Consider the following 17,106-nt stretch of genomic DNA (forward strand, 5'->3'; position numbering starts at 1 on the left):
TGTTAATTTGTCAATTTTCTGTGAGAAACTAAGAAACACAGGTCTCTGTGGGATTCTGATCTAAATTTGAAGACAAAATTATTTCACCCAATTATGTGTCCTTTTTTCAATCCCGCATTACATAAACAAGCTTAGAATGGTCTTAACTGAGATCCTCAGTTAACAAACTGAAGGTTGGATTATAGCAGCCAGCTGTGCCAGCGTTTGATTAGTGATTACTGCTATTATGTATCTGTCTGCAGAAATGGGGCATGGACACCGTGGACTGCCTGGGCTCCATGCAGCACCAGCTGTGGGATTGGATTCCAGGTTCGGCAGCGTTCCTGCAGTAACCCCACTCCCAGACATGGAGGACGCGTCTGTGTGGGCCAGAACCGGGAGGAGAGGTACAGATACAGTCACAAACACAGCACACAGGGCCCTATTAAACAGTCGGTCCATTGCAATTTATTTATTTTTATTTTTTTTTACTTAAGGAAACAACAATGCTTCTCAATTCTAGGGAAATTTATTTTTTTAGTGTCAGTATTAAAAATCACAAGTTATTGTAGTTTATATTTCTTAAATGTGGAAGAAGGATATATGTGCACTTAGTGTGGAATAACAGTATAACTCCAATGCATCATATTACTTTAAACCACTAAAGATCTAATTCCTTTATCTTAGTTTTAATACAGTAACATATTTTTTTTTTCTAAGTTCAGGTTAATAGTAAGCATTTATTTCAAGTTTATTATTATTATTATTTAAAAAAACAGAAAATACATTATGAACAATGTACAATACATACCCCTTCTTACAGTACAGGCAAGAAAATCAATTATTAATTATTAACTATAAATAAATAAATATATCTTTATCATGAAGGGCATAGTCTTTAAACATTCGATCACCTCTTTTATTGCAATTGTCCTTGCCGTTTATTACACATGTAAATACTTCAAACTATTCTCGCGCTCCGCCCTCCAATCTGGATATAAATAAATATATAAACAATTAAACTCAGCTTGCCATAGTTTACACAGGACCAGCCGGAAATATGCATTAATACAGCTTTATTATAAATGGCATGTGGTTTATTTTGATAAGTTAACTGTTTTTGTGCTGTTTAGCGTTCAGAAAGAGAGAGAAATTTTCCAGGCTTTTCCTCGCACCTCTTTCAGTGGACTTTACCCTGGTTTTTGTTCACCTTTTCAATTTAATTATACTTTCCCAGCATCCCTCAAATCCTTTCTTACTCTGTCCTTCCATTTGTTCATATCGGCTCTCCTTTTTTTTTTGCAGAGGATCTGCCTTTTAATGTCCAAAGCAGACATGACAGCAATTGGCCTCTCTATTCTTTTTAGAAGACATACACAGGTTTCTTTTTTGTGTGTGTGTGAAGCTGTTTTAATGTTTAAAATGCAGACTCTTGGTCATGCGAAAATATACCTAAACTGTTTCTGTATACAAAATTCACACATAAAATTAATGTCATGTGGTTATCTCATTTTGAACTTTTTGAACTTATACGGTTGTTCATTGTATGCACTCAAATGTTGCTGCACGTTGCTTACTACACATAAAGAGATGTACCACAGCACACAAATACACAAATCTTTAAATATGGAAAAGGAAAGCATTAAAATGTAAAAGATTATTGTCTACATAAATATAGTAAAAGCCTTGGCCAACACATTCGCACTTCTGACTGTTTACATATTGATGCTCAGTCAGGACCACTGTTTCTATGTTACCTTCAGCAGGATAACGAGCCATGTCAAAAAGCACGAATCATTTCAGACCGGTTTCTTGAACATGATAATGACTTCACTGTACTTAAATGGTCTCACAGTCACCAGATGGCAATCCAATAGATCACCTTTAGGATGTGGTGGTACTAGTACTAGTACAACCCTGTACTAGTAAGGTGTACCTGATAAAGTGGCTGGTGAGTGTAAATATTAATAAATGTGTAATGTTATATAAGTAATTCTTAAATTGGAAAATTATATTTAACTGCTGATGTTTTATTGCTCACAATATCAACATTTATCTCACGACTGTAATGTTCACATAACCCTCATCACGGTATGGCTATTTCATATTGAACTCTTATTATTCAACTATGACTAGGTATACCCAGTTCCCCTTCGGTTGGGGAACTTCAGTGCCATGAATGGGAGGATTCGGATCAGAAGCCGCTTATCTGGAGAGTATTGAACGGGCCAATGAATGAAATTAATTGGCAGCGTAAGCTTGCGCAGGTGTGTGACATCTGCAATCATCTCAGCATATAAGCACACCTGAAGCCAGCAGACGCCATCCTTTTCGCTTCAGATCCTTTCTGAGTGAGTCGATGAGGGTTCCTCTTGCTGATCAGCACTTCAGAGCGAACGAGTGTGTCTCCCGGTCCAGAGTGGGTCTTCGCGGTGGCAGACGGTCGAGCTGGGTTACTCCCTTGCCTGCGGTTCTTTGGGTCCGGTCCTCCAGAGCGGTGCGTATAGTTGCAACTTTCCTAAAAGAGCAACACAGTCGTGCAGCACGTCCTTTTCAGGATGGCGCTCCGACTGTGCGTTTCTGGATGCGGGGGTTTCCTGTCTCCGGATGATGGACACGATCACTGCATTGCATGTTTGGGGGTCCAGCATGTTAATGCGGTGCTCGCGGGCGGTTCATGTCGTCATTGCGATGCCATGACCGTTGCACAGCTAAGATCGCGGCTAACTTTCGCAAGAGAGCGAGCCACCCCAGTTGCCTCCTGTTCTAAAAAAGCAGCGGGCGCTCGGGCAGATCTGAGGGTTTCAGCGGGAGCTAATCCGCCGCCCACGGGCTCGCGGACCTCTCGCTCCTCACGGCGCTCCATCCAAGCTTCGGGTGGTGAGAGTGATCCGTCTAACCAGATGGTAGCTCTCACACTCGCTGACACCGGAGATCAGATGTCCTCCGCGGCATCGGAGGGTGGGCTTTCACTGTCCGACGAAGATCCGGACCCGCTCGCCCCCTCCGGGCAGGTGAGCGCTGTCAAATCGGATCCTGAAGCGGACATGTTAGCCGTGCTTTCCCGGGCTGCTTCGGCCGTGGGGTTGGAGATGGTTTATCCCCCAGCTCCGCGGCCGGACCGACTAGATGGGTGCTACGTAGAGGACCAGAAGGCGAAGCCTTCGAAGCCTCTCGTCCCCTTCTTCCCGGAAGTGCACAGTAGGCTCACGCAGTCCTGGAGGGCACCTTTCTCTGCCCGTGCTGCGAGTGCCTCCGCCCTCACCGCCCTTGACGGCGGAGCTGCCAGGGGGTATGAGGCGATCCCGTCAGTGGAGCGCGCTATCGCGGTCAATCTTTGTCCGCGCGGCGCCTCTACGTGGCGGGGTTTGCCCCGCCTCCCGTCCAAAGCCTGTAGGTTGTCTGCCTCCCTCGGAGCCAGAGCTTATAAGGCTGCGGGCCAGGCTGCTTCTGCTTTGCACGCGATGGCCACCTACCAGCGCTACCAAGCGCAGGCGCTGGCCGAGCTGCACGAGGGCGGGTCCAACCCAAGCTTATTACATGAGCTGCGCACCGCGACCGACTATGCTCTTCGGACTACTAAGTCCGCCGCGTGTGCGCTGGGGAGGACGATGTCCACACTTGTGGTTCAGGAACGCCACCTCTGGCTAAACCTGGCCGATATGCGCGACGTTGACAAAGTTCGCTTTCTTGACTCGCCCATATCCCAGGCTGGCCTGTTCGGCGACACCGTCGGTGAATTCACCCAGGAATTCAAGGCGGTGAAAGAGCAGTCGGATGCGATGGGCAATGTCATCTATCGGCGTGGCCGTAAGCCTGCTCCGCCCGCCGAGCCATCCACCTCCGCTGTTCCTCGCCGAGGGCGCCCGCCAACGAGTGCTGCCCCGCCCCCGCCTCCGGCCAAGCGGGCGCGGCGTTCACCTCGAAAGCAGGCAGCCCCTCCTGCCCAGGGCGCCGTTAAGTCCGGTAAACGGACCGCGAAGCGTCCCTGAGACAGGCCATCCGGAGAAGAGGAAACTTGCTCTTTCCCCGCTGGAGGGCGGGGCCCCGATAACAACGGTACTTTTCAGTGCCACCAAAACATCAGTAAAAGAGCACTTTTTCCCTTCCCCGGATGTGACTGCACGAGTTCTGCCAGTCCGGGACGCGCTGCCTTCCGGCTCGCAGACTCTACGTGCTTCGCCAGTGGCTCACGAGCGCTGGGGGGACGGTCTCCCTTCCCTCAGCCCTCCAGCCCCCTCTCCGGAGTCAGGGTGCGGAGCCAGAGCGAATCGCTCTCCTCCAGCTTTTCCGCGGGACCCTCGTGCTTCCCGGATCAGCACACCCACTCCGCGCTGCCCCACCGCTGGTACGTCAGCGATTGTAGCGATGACTCCATTAGCGAGGGCTCTGCCTGCCTGGTTAGCGCGGGCCAGCCCCTCGCGGTGGCTCATACGTACAATCAGACTCGGTTACGCGATTCAGTTCGCGAAACGGCCCCCCAAGTTTACGGGCGTGTATTTCTCCAGGGTCAACCCCCTGTCCGCCCCTGTCTTGCGAGAGGAGATTGCTGCCCTCCTGGCGAAGGGTGCAATCGAGCCGGTTCCTCCAGCCGAGATGGAGAGTGGGTTTTACAGCCCATACTTCATCGTACCCAAAAAGAGCGGTGGGTCACGGCCAATCCTAGATCTGCGCGTTTTGAACCGCTGTCTGCACAAGCTGCCGTTCAGAATGCTCACGCAGAGGCGCATTCTCCAATGCGTTCGTCCTCGGGATTGGTTTGCAGCCATAGACCTGAAGGACGCGTATTTCCATGTCTCCATTCTTCCACGCCACCGCCAATTTCTGCGGTTTGCGTTCGAGGGTCGAGCGTGGCAGTACAAGGTCCTCCCCTTCGGGCTCTCTCTGTCTCCGCGGGTCTTCACCAAACTCGCGGAGGGTGCCCTAGCGCCCCTTCGGCTCGCGGGCATTCGCATGCTCAATTATCTCGACGACTGGCTGATTTTAGCCCACTCGCGGGAGCAATTGATTATGCACAGGGACGAGGTGCTTCGGCATCTCCGCCTACTGGGGCTTCAGGTCAACCGAGAAAAGAGCAAACTCGCCCCCGTGCAGAGGATTTCTTTTCTCGGGATGGAGCTGGACTCGATCACCATGGTAGCGCACCTCTCCGAGGAACGCGCTCGCCTGTTGCTGAACTGTCTGAGGGAGCTCGACAGCAAACTAGTGGTCCCACTGAAGTTCTTTCAGAGGCTCCTGGGGCATATGGCATCCGCAGCCGCCGTCACGCCGCTCGGGTTGCTCCATATGAGACCACTTCAGCACTGGCTTCACGATCGGGTCCCCAGACGCGCATGGCACGCGGGCACACACCGGGTCTCGGTTACTGCGCTGTGTCGCCGCGCCCTCAGCCCTTGGAACGACCCCTCGTTCCTACAGGCCGGTGTGCCTCTAGGACAGGCGTCCAGCCATGTTGTTGTTTCAACAGACGCTTCCAACACGGGTTGGGGGGCCGTGTGTCGCGGGCATGCGGCTGCGGGCCTCTGGAAGGGTGCCCAGCTGCATTGGCATATCAATCGCCTAGAGCTGTTGGCAGTGTTCCTCGCTCTCCACCGCTTTTTACCGGTGCTGGAGCGGCAACACGTGCTGGTCAGGACGGACAGTACGGCGGCGGCGGCGTATATCAACCGCATGGGGGGTATGCGCTCTCGCCGCATGTCTCAGCTCGCCCGCCGTCTGCTCCTCTGGAGTCACCCGCGGCTGAATCGCTGCGCGCCATTCACGTCCCAGGCACGCTCAATCGTGCAGCCGATGCGCTCTCACGACAGCTGTTACGCCCTGGAGAATGGAGACTCCACCCCGAGTCTGTTCAGCTGATATGGGCGCGATTCGGGGAGGCCCAGATCGATCTGTTTGCTTCCCCCGAGAACGCTCACTGCCAGTTGTTTTTTTCCCTGACCGAGGGCTCTCTCGGCATGGATGCACTGGCCCACAGCTGGCCTCGGGGCATGCGCAAGTATGCGTTTCCCCCAGTGAGCCTGCTCGCGCAGTTTCTGTGCAAGGTCAGGGAGGACGAGGAACAGGTTCTGCTAGTTGCGCCCCTTTGGCCCAACCGGACCTGGATATCAGAGCTCTCACTCCTCGCGACGGCCCTCCCCTGGCGGATCCCTTTGAGAGAGGACCTACTCTCTCAGGGACAGGGCACCATCTGGCACCCTCGCCCCGATCTTTGGAACCTCCACGTGTGGTCCCTAGACGCGAGGAAGACTTAGGTAACCTACCGACTGCGGTGGTTAATACCATCACTCAGGCTAGAGCCCCCTCCACGAGGCGCGCCTACGCCCTGAAGTGGAGTCTATTCACTGAATGGTGCGTCTCTCGCAGAGAAGACCCCCGAAATTGCCAGATTAGTGTTGTGCTCTCTTTCCTTCAAGAGAAGTTGGACAGCAGGCTGTCGCCCTCCACTCTCAAGGTTTACGTGGCCGCCATCTCCGCTTATCATAGCGCGGTAGCTGGCGGCACCGTGGGAAAGCATAACCTGGTCATCCAGTTCCTTAGGGGTGCTAGGCGAATTAATCCATCTCGCCCCCCTCTCATGCCCTCTTGGGATCTCGCCCTCGTTCTCACGAGTCTGCGATCCGATCCCTTTGAGCCACTCGAATCAGTATCTCTAAGATTTCTGTCCCTGAAGACAGCTCTGCTGGTTGCGTTGGCCTCCATCAAGAGGGTCGGGGACCTGGAGGCATTTTCGGTCAGTGACTCGTGCCTGGAATTCGGGCCGGATTACTCTCACGTTATCCTGAGACCCCGCCCCGGTTATGTGCCCAAGGTTCCTACCACCCCCTTTAGAGATCAGGTAGTGAACCTGCAAGCGCTGCCCCCGGAGGAGGCAGACCCAGCCCTTTCTTTACTTTGTCCAGTTCGCGCTCTGCGCATTTATGTGGACCGTACTCAGAATTTTAGATCATCTGAGCAGCTCTTTGTCTGTTATGGCGGTCGGCAGCAGGGAAGTGCCGTATCGAAACAAAGATTATCCCACTGGATTGTGGATGCCATTTCACTCGCTTATTCGAGTCGAGGTCAGCCGTGTCCCCCGGGAGTACGTGCACACTCCACTCGGAGCGTTGCATCCTCTTGGGCGCATGCACGCGGCGCCTCTCTAACAGACATCTGTAGAGCTGCGGGCTGGGCGACACCCAACACATTTGCAAGGTTTTACAATCTGCGAGTGGAGCCGGTTTCCTCAAGGGTATTAGGTAACCCTTTGGTGATTGAGGAGACAACTCGGTAGGGTGTTGAAACACGCTTGCTGCGCCATTCTCCCTAACACGGAGGTACGTGCGCCTTTTTTATCTGTCAGTAAAGTTCCCCGTCAGGTGAGCCCTGCAGATTCCTCCGTGGCCCCCAGCACTGACTCAGCGGAGGAGTCACTTGCTGGCCCACTACGTTGTAGGTCTGCCCGCTGGTCAGCCCGCGTTTTGGGTATAGGTGCCTGCTATGCGTGATCCCCACTAGGCGATCCCATATGCTTATTCCGCCACGGTTAAGTCCCCCCCCTGGGCGGACCCGTGTCTTCCCTCTCCGCTAACCACTCTTGCTATGCGTACTCCCCCTTTTTTAGGGCTAGTCCATAGGTAAATTCTGCCATCTATCCCCCCCTTGGGTAACGGATGGCCTCCGCAGCGTCCTCCCTATCGGGATTGCACGCTTCCCAACGTACTGTCGTATTTCCTAGAATTATCTAGATGCTCACGACTTCCCAAAAAATATATCTAAATCCGTAAAACTTCTGTTGAAGTAGGATAAATTAGGGCCAGGGACACGTTGGAGGACCGCGCCCCCCATGATGTGGGTGCGTCACGCTTGCTTGACTATCTCCTCATCGGGGGTGTTGGTAAGGTGCAGTCATTATGGCGCTTTCCATATTCTCCCATTCATGGCACTGAAGTTCCCCAACCGAAGGGGAACGTTCGAGGTTACAGAAGTAACCCTTCGTTCCCCGAGGAGGGGAACGGAAGTGCCATATTCCGTCGCCATAATGACTGTCCCTTAGCTGTTTGAAAGTCTCTTCAGCTTAAAAGGATGGCGTCTGCTGGCTTCAGGTGTGCTTATATGCTGAGATGATTGCAGATGTCACACACCTGCGCAAGCTTACGCTGCCAATTAATTTCATTCATTGGCCCGTTCAATACTCTCCAGATAAGCGGCTTCTGATCCGAATCCTCCCATTCATGGCACTTCCGTTCCCCTCCTCGGGGAACGAAGGGTTACTTCTGTAACCTCGAACGATTTTCTTAATAAGGTATATTTATGTAAATGTGACTGTAGCTGTATCTGCATGATAATGACCTGTTTTATATTGACAAATGATTAGAGCTAGGTTTAATGGTTTTAGTGCTATGAGCTGAGTTACTGTATGTTCTCATAAATGTATTCACAATGTAGTATAGTTTTTACTGCTTACCTTAAAAAAAAATAAAAAAAAAACTTACACTTCAATAATAGCTAAAATATTACCCAAAATGTCATTTAATCATAACTAAAAAATTGCCAGTGTCTTTTGTGTCAGTAAATCAATGCTAAAGGTTTATTATTTAAGGCAAATGATGACCCTTTAAATCCATGAACTGATTAAAACATATCCTAGTCTACCAAATTAGGTTCTGCTGCGTCTGTAGTGCCACGTTTATCAAAGGTTTTTCTGGAGCCTTATTTATTACAATTTTGTTTTTGGAATGTGCATTAATAATTAATTTATCTCACAAATCTAATTGAGCACATGCCAGATTTGAAAAGGCACAGCGCTGCTTTTTTGTTTTATTTTTTTTCTTCACCCTCACCTGCTGCATGCATGATCGTGGCTGTGACAATAATGAATGAATAGATGCAGCTCATTTCATTGCTTTTTTATTACTCATCCTATTATGCAACGTTCATTTCTAGAAAGCTTGTTAGTGCATAACCAGCTTCACATGAACCTAGCGCTCCAGTGCGAGAGGTGCTTCTTTATCTGCCCCATAATTTGCGTGACTGGGATCCAATTAAAATTAAACATGCTAAGGCTTGTTAATTACAGAGCCCGTAATACTGTAGGTATATGAATTTGCAGTGACTGATCATGGCAGAATAATGTCAAAGCGGCGTTGCCCTGAAGATGTGTGGGGTTTCTAAGCAACAGGGCATCGCTGCTGAGAAATGAGAGCTGAAGTAGAGGATAAAGAGATGCGAGACAGAGAAGCATCTGCTAGAAACAGTTGTGGTCCCTTCATTTGAGGTGCAACTTCCCAGACTTGCACTTCAGTATTTTGTCTTCAAACATTTCAGTTCATATTCTCACTTATGGAAAAGATATCGATGTGTTAAATTGCCTGAATCACAAAGATTTTTATAACAGGGCAGAACAATTTCAGGCAATGGAAATTATCACTTTGTTCCTCTTAGACTAGACAATTATAAATGGTTCTCTTTAGGAACCAATGCTGACCTACAAGGTAAAAAGTAAACAATAAAGAACAGTTGTTTGTATTTTACTTGACGTTATGTCATATCACATTATTTTATTGTATTTGAAAAATGTTTCTTGTTAAATTGCTGAATGTCTCCTCAATTGTAAGTCACTTTCGACAGAAGCATTTTCCAAATGAATAAATGTAAATGTTTAAAGTTAAACCCATTTAAAAAATACTTTACTAATTTACGTTGCTGTGCTTTGTGTTATATTACATTACTTTCTTACATTACATTTTCACATCAGATTAAGTTATTTTATTAGAAATATGTTTAAATATTCATCCCATCTCACAGGAAAACATACTATAGTGATATATAGTTATTACTTTCATGTTTACTATCATGTGGTTAATGTTTTCGAATCATATTATAGTACTAAAGTACTTTAATTGATCTGTTGCGGTTATTCTGTAGTTGTTACAGTATCACAACAATAGGGATCTATTTTAATAATCTAGGCGCAAAGTCTAATGCATTAATGGTGTGTCCGAATCCACTTTTGTTATTTTAAGGATGACAAAATATGCTTTGCGCCATGGCACAGGGTCTTACATGGTTGTGCTTATTCTCTTAATGAATTATGGGAGTGTTTTGAACATAACATGCATTAAACCAGTCTCATCTTACATTCCCTTAAGGCGTCATCTGAATGTTTTATTTTTTATATTCAGTTTTAATTTTTAGCAAACAAATAAATAAACAATATTAACGAAGTGTGGTCAAAGTTATATCCAAACACACATCCTATTCTTATGCTCCATATGATCCAAAACCCTACAGTTGGACAAATCTAAACTTGTTTTTATTAAAACAAATATAAACTTACATATAATAATTAATATAACTTCTACTTTTTTTACTGAATTAGCACTGTGCTGCGTCCGACAGATCGCACTATTATGTTTTTTGTTTTCTTTTTCATTCTTTTATAACCTATTTTAACTAATTTTAATTTGTTTTTATCTGTTTGTAATAATTTTTATTGTCTGCATTTTATGTTCCTAAACTTGTCTTTTTATTCCTGTTTATGTAAAGCACTTTGAATTGCCACTGTGTATGAAATGTGCTATATAAATAAACTTGCCTTGCCTACTAATAATATTATACTAATGCAAATAATCATGAATAAACTGAAAAAAGTTTCCTCAAAATAGTAGCGCACCAACAATGCACCTTAACACACCTCTTTTCTAGACTGAAACAACCATGAGTCCACAAAGCGGTGCAAATGGATTTTCTATATAAACAACGAGACACAAAACGGGACACAAAAAGAGAAAATTATAGTTGTTGCACTGGTCTGAAAATAGCAAAAAATCACGCCATGCACGTCTTGAACCTTATTGTGTCGGGTGTATGATAGGGCCAATAGTAATAGGGCCCAATACTGTAGTATTCTAAAATGTGAAAGTACACTATATTAGTATATTTAACCACATTACATTACAGTTACTGTAGTCAAAAAAACAAATGTATAATGCCGTATTTATTACAGCACTAACATAACAGTGTACTGTAGCATTCATCCACAGTGTTGTAAATACTATAATATTAAATGTGTAAAACACTTCAGTACAGTGTGGTTCAAAAAGCCTGTAGTATGTACTAAAAGTGCTTTTTCATGTGTCATTTTGATACTAAAATTACATGTAAAAATGTCAAAATACAAAAAAAATAAAATAAACTGAAACTGAAATGACAAACATGACAAAATAAAAGAAAGATTGCAATATAATTTAAATATAATCAAAATTCCTAGTTTTTTTTTTTTTATCCAAGAAAGCATTTGTTTTAATTATAAGTCAGAAAGTGTGCAACTTCTCTTCCAGATAAATTATGGAATTTATCCTATATTTATCCTTATACCTTTGGTATTTATTTTATTCATTTATTCAGTCTCAAGCACTTTTAGCAAAAACATGTGAACCAAACCTGATCCACGAAAATATTTTTTTCATTCAAGTGTCTTGGCTTTTTAAAAAATGTATCTGCTGAGCAGTAAATTCTTCCAGTGGGACAGAACAGAACGATCACAGCACTGTTCTTTGAGTCACCACAGAAACACAGACATGGGGCTTAAGACACGGAGAGGGCTGCAGATTGCTAGACGTTTTAAAAATATTTTTTGTGGAGGTGACTGAAGCACAGGATTTCTGCCACCTTTTGCATTTTCCATCTCCTGCCCCCCGCTTACACTCTTTATCCAAGGCGCCGGGGTACTTGATGCCCTTAGGTGTCTAAGCATAAAGCCTGTGAATGATCAGCAAAAAAGTTCTGGCGCAAAGCTTTGAGTTTGGCTCTAGCCCTAGCAAGTCTACAAGAGTTTTCACACCGCCCATCCGCTTTAATACAACACCTCGACCAGCCCAGCGGTGCATAATGGCTGTGAAAACACATCCGGGGAGCACGTCAAGGCCCTCAGTTTTCATTTAAGCTTGAAGGGAGCGGAGTTAATGGCTCAAATGTGCTTTGTCAGTTGCTTTAGCAAGAACGATCCTTAGGACCGAAAAAAGAAAGCCGCATTCCTGTTTTTGTTCCATTTGGACTACTGCAGATTCACTATAGTTTTGGTTCTTTTGTCCAGTTTTGAAAGAAGTTTGGATTCACTTGTTAGTGCTGCGGGGAACTTTTTCTCTTGGTCGTCCTGCTCTGTCGCTGGGCATCTGTTCAGAGGTATTTAGCTCATATGTACAGCCACACTTTATTCCCTGTTCGCCACACTGCTGCCAGATGGCAAAGTCCTGAACATGCGGCTCTGCAGAGGGCCGGTCACCATGAGATGTCCTCCAGGAGGGTTAGACAAAGACAGAAGGAGAGAGAAAATTAGAGAGTCAGTTAAAAGAGGTGCTTTTATGCCTCTTTTTACGAGATGTATTACAAGTCCCAGAATGTGTCTGTGAAGATTCAGCTCAAAACATTTCACGGATCATTTTTTATACCATGCTGAAAATCTTCCTTTTTGGGTGGAAGCAAAAGCACTGTGTTTTTGTGAGATTCTCTTTAAATGCAAATGAGCTGCTGCATTTCAAAAGAGGGCGGAGCATTTATGTCTTGTGCCTCAGTTATTGTACGTTTGAAATCTAAATTTACTGTATGCTTTGCTAGCGCGCATTGTTAACCCTTTAACTCCCTGCTCTACCAAATGGTTGACCATATTTTGACTGTTTTAAATAATGGTTTACGCACACAGAATTGTTGGTTTACAAAATTCACAACAAACATGATCCTGTTCCACTACTACACTTGATTTTGATTTAGTTGTTTAAAAACACAAAAAACAAGAAAGCGTGTTAAATGACAATCTGGAATATTTTACGGCACTTCAAATAATAAAGATGATTTAGTATTCAATGGTGTCTTATTTTGATTATGTGATTAAATAAATTGCTCTTACACTTCCTTTTTTCAGATCTGTCATAGTATATGTATTAAAGAGCCCATATTATGGGTTTTTGAAAATTCCCCTCCATGTAGTGTGTAACACAGCTCTAAGTGAAGTGAAGTATCCAGCTAAGGCTTAAATCTGTTAGTGTACAGTGTTTAAAACTGTTGATTCATCTATAAAAGAGTCGACTCATAGTGCTACAAACGAGTCGCCTTGATACCGATTCATTAGGTGTTTCGCCATGACGTACGAAAGAAACCAAGTTATTCACGTGCACGCGCAAACCCAGGAGATTTCAAACCTGAGGCCCCGCCCTCTGACGCAGAAACCCAGACACACACACACACACACCCACAAACACACACACACAAACATGCCGGTCGATTGAAGTCACACTGCAGATGGACATTATCGATTCTCTACCCAAAGATGAAACCTCAGCATTATAGCCAATTATAGTTAAGTGCGTGTGTGTGTGTGTGTGTGTGTGTGTGTCTGTGAAAAGAGCAGAGTGAGAAGCTAGGAGATCTCCTCAACTGTTTTTGGAGTTTTTGCTCAATAAAATAGTTAGTTGTCTGAATTTTCAAGTCCATAGTCTGTATTTACATTGACCCACTGGCAGCTAAAATCCACGCCTACACTATCGAGCGTGTATGAACTGTGATTACTTCTATATTGCTGATTAGCTGTTTGGCATTTCACTCTCTGACTGAAGGCAGTCGACCAATCGCAACAGACTGTCATTGGTCCAATCAGCGCAGATTAGCTTCGCGCTAAGGAGGGGTTTGGGAACAAATGAATCACTGGACGATTCATACAGGAGTCGCTGGGATAATTAGGTAAAAATAAATGCAGATTATAAGACCATGAAAGTGTTTTTTGACCTTGCATGCATATTAAACTGTTGTTGGAGACCATTACAACCAAGATATGACCCTATTTCATGTATAATATGAGCTCTTTAATTCTTGTACTTTTACCATAAACTGACATATTAACCATTTGGTATAGGCTGATATTTTAGACATTATGGCATGTACTTAAAAATGCATTGAGTGTGTTAACTAGCGACATTAGGAGTTACAAAATGCAATCCAATTTTTTTTCTTGGTGGAGCAGTTAAAGGGTTATTTTTTAGGTGAACAATTAATGTGTACTAGTTAATCCGCTGAAAAAAGGGTTGTTTTGGTAATCTTCAATCAAATTCTGACCATTTGCTTCTATGTTGAGAAGGGTCTGGCTGCAGAGTTGAGCTTGCATCTTCTGGCTTGGACTCTCGTGCTTGCACGCTCAGGCACCCGCACTTCCTATGCAAGTGACGTCATTTACAATCACACCTGCACCTGTCACGTCACTTGAAATCAACACAAATAAACCAAAAGTAAGTTTCCAGTTCATTTGCGTTGCCAGTGACGACGTTGTCAAATAATTCTAAGTAGCCTACTTACGTTGTACAACATGACAGAACCCAGCCCCCGAAAAGCAGTTAGTATATTCATCAAATGAGTATATGCTTTGATGTAAATTTACTAAAGCAGGCTGCTATTAACATTCGTACCAGCAAAGCTTATTATTTTTATCAACTAAATATCTGTCTAAATACACACAGAAGGTATTCTTCCACAGTTATAAAAAAAAAACACCTGGCAAATTTTAATTTTAGTTTTAAATTTTTTTTTTTTACATTTTACATTTTTTTTTTTCATAGTTGTAGTATTACAACTAACAGATACACATTATGGACATACAGCAATGATTCTTGAACGACTTGGGGAAACTATTCTTTATAACTATTCTTGATAAGTTAGCACGTCTGCGCAGGAGTGCATCCATATGAAATCACAGTTGTAGCGCAGCTTCAACAGTCTACATGATCCCAGCTCAGTTTTATAGGTCCTCCAAACATAATGTTGAGATCGACTCGATAAGGGAACGTCTCGACTCGCTTAACGGAAAGAAAGCGATACGGATGATGTGTAACATTACTGCAGAGCTGTTGTAAGGCAAGCGTTCGTGGTTCGTTACAATCTGTTTACGTAACTATAGCAACTGCAACACCCTTCGCTGTGTGTTGCCAGAAGCCACAGTGAAACGCTTAGAAAAAAAAAGGCACTTGAGTTAGGGGAAAGAGCTTAGAATGACCAAGAGGCGATACTTTTTGGAGTGAAAGCGCGCTATCTAGTGGCTGTTTCCCGAATTACACTAGAGTGTCGCCTCTTGGTGATTCTATACTCTTTGGTAAGGGTGACAGATAAGAAGTTTGTTGCAACAATCCTAATGAAATCCGTTACCTCAGATATATTTCCGCCTCAGGGACACCCTTAAGTTAAATTACAGCAATTGCCTGACAAATCCGACCGTGCAAGCCTGGAGGTGCGCAAATCTGCAGCCAGACTCTATTGTCTATGGTTGGAGTGACAGTTCTCTGTGACGTCAGTTTGAGGGATTCAGTCACAATATTCCTAACCCTCTTATTGTTAGTTACTACAAATAAATGATGCAAAAAACGAAACCCCCCACTCCTTACTCAATATTCAGTTTCAGTTGGAAGTGCGCCGACATGCTAAAATAAAAGTGTCTTAAAGAAAATAGAAATACTATAGAAAATATTAATTAAAGTGAGATCTGAGAGGGGTGTGCTCATTTATTCTGAGCACTGTATCTGGGTAAATGAAAAACATATCATTTAAATATATCTTTTTCCACAAAACTATGATCTGGACTGCTGTCCCACAACATTGTTTAGCACAAACATTTATATTGCTTGAACACACAATGAAGACTGACTTAATACCAGTAAATCATTTTTAAAGATTTGTTAAAACAGAAAACCAATTTTTGGTGGGAAAAGAACTCGCATGCTCTTATGGGTCTTGGGGCCTAGTGGTCCAGTCTCACTTTGTGCCAAGGGCCCTAGTTTTCATTGTTGACAGTCTCAGGTCAAACAGCCTGAGGCTTTGGAGGGTTATAACACTGGCCCCCATCGGCCCCGTCCATAATCCAGCTCTGGTCCAGAGCCATATATCTGTCCCGGCACAGCAAGTGTGTAAACACAAGCCAGAAACTGTCATCCATTCGTGCTCAGAAAATCTCCAAAACAAGACTGAACGCCTGCAGGCGAGAGAACTGTTGTTGCAACACTCCAATACTTTGTTCTGCCTGAAATCCATTTGATAAATGAATGTGTGTTTTTTTTTTTACATACTCCTTCATTCTTTTCCTACCCCATCTCAAATGTGCTATTAATTACAACTTTTTTCTTGTTCTTTTGATCGCTTGTTTTCTTTCTCTTTTTTTGTGCCAGCGCAGGGGCAAACTTGTTAAACTTAGCAAATCCGATTTGAATAAGCACTATTTGCATATGCTAATTTGCAGTGGGTTTCCCCTTGACTATAAATCTTTCTTATATGGATCTCACTGTTTTTTTTATAGCAAGCAACATCACAACAACTTGCCGTAATTGAATGGCTTTCCAATGGGAATGTGGGGTGATTGCATTTTTAAAATACTTTCTCTTTTCCTTATTCATTCATTCATTCATTCATTCATTTTCCTTTCGAATAGTCCCTTTATTAATCCGGGGTCGCCACAGCGGAATGAACCGCCAACTTATCCAGCATGTTTTTTATGCTGCGGATGCCCTGCAAGCTGCAACCCATTACTGGAAAACATCTATACACAGTCATTCACACACATACACGATGGACAATTTAACTTACCCAATTCACCTGTACCACATGTCTTTGGACTTGTGGGGGAAACCGGAGGAACATGGGGAGAACATGCAAACTTCACAAAAAAAAATGTCAACTGACCCAGCCAAGCTCAAACCAGCGACCGACAGCACTACCTTCTGCATCACCGCGTCGCTCAAAAAATGTATTTTTGTTAATCTCAGCAAACCACTGCTGACATTTTCTTTGTTGTTATTTGGAGTATAAAATGACAATTAGCCAAAAATAACCATAAAGTGCCATGTTTGTAATGTTTATGTACATTTTTAGACAAAAAATGTTTTGTAAAAAAAATGGTTGCAGACATGAGGAGATAAAAATACTCTATGCAATTTCCCTGAAATTTTTGTTTTGTTTTTTCTACAGGCAAATATCATCCTCATGGTAGCAATATAATAATTATATTTCCATATACACACTTTTATTTTCAAAGAAAGAGCTTTACACTCATTTCACCAGGCACATACAAATCGTGTTAATAAGGTGCAAACTATAGTTAGTCTAATTTACATAGGAAGG

At 44.3% G+C, this 17,106-nt stretch overlaps 1 protein-coding gene across 8 annotated transcripts in view; it reads left to right on the plus strand.

The window, feature by feature from the left end:
• The window catches only part of sema5a (sema domain, seven thrombospondin repeats (type 1 and type 1-like), transmembrane domain (TM) and short cytoplasmic domain, (semaphorin) 5A), a 397,269-nt gene that overhangs the window by 309,435 nt on the left and 70,728 nt on the right, over nucleotides 1-17,106 (plus strand). For all 8 annotated transcript variants that reach the window (XR_015524511.1, XR_015524510.1, XR_015945703.1 and 5 more), the window contains 1 exon segment: nucleotides 243-386. Coding sequence is in view for 4 of the 8 variants with exons in the window: in XM_087308760.1 (XP_087164886.1) it covers nucleotides 243-386 (144 nt within the window). In the remaining 4 variants the exon portion in view is untranslated.

This window comes from Danio rerio, chromosome 24 (genome assembly GCF_052040795.2).
Source record: "Danio rerio strain M-AB ecotype USA chromosome 24, GRCz13ab, whole genome shotgun sequence".
NCBI classification, from domain to species: domain Eukaryota; kingdom Metazoa; phylum Chordata; class Actinopteri; order Cypriniformes; family Danionidae; genus Danio; species Danio rerio.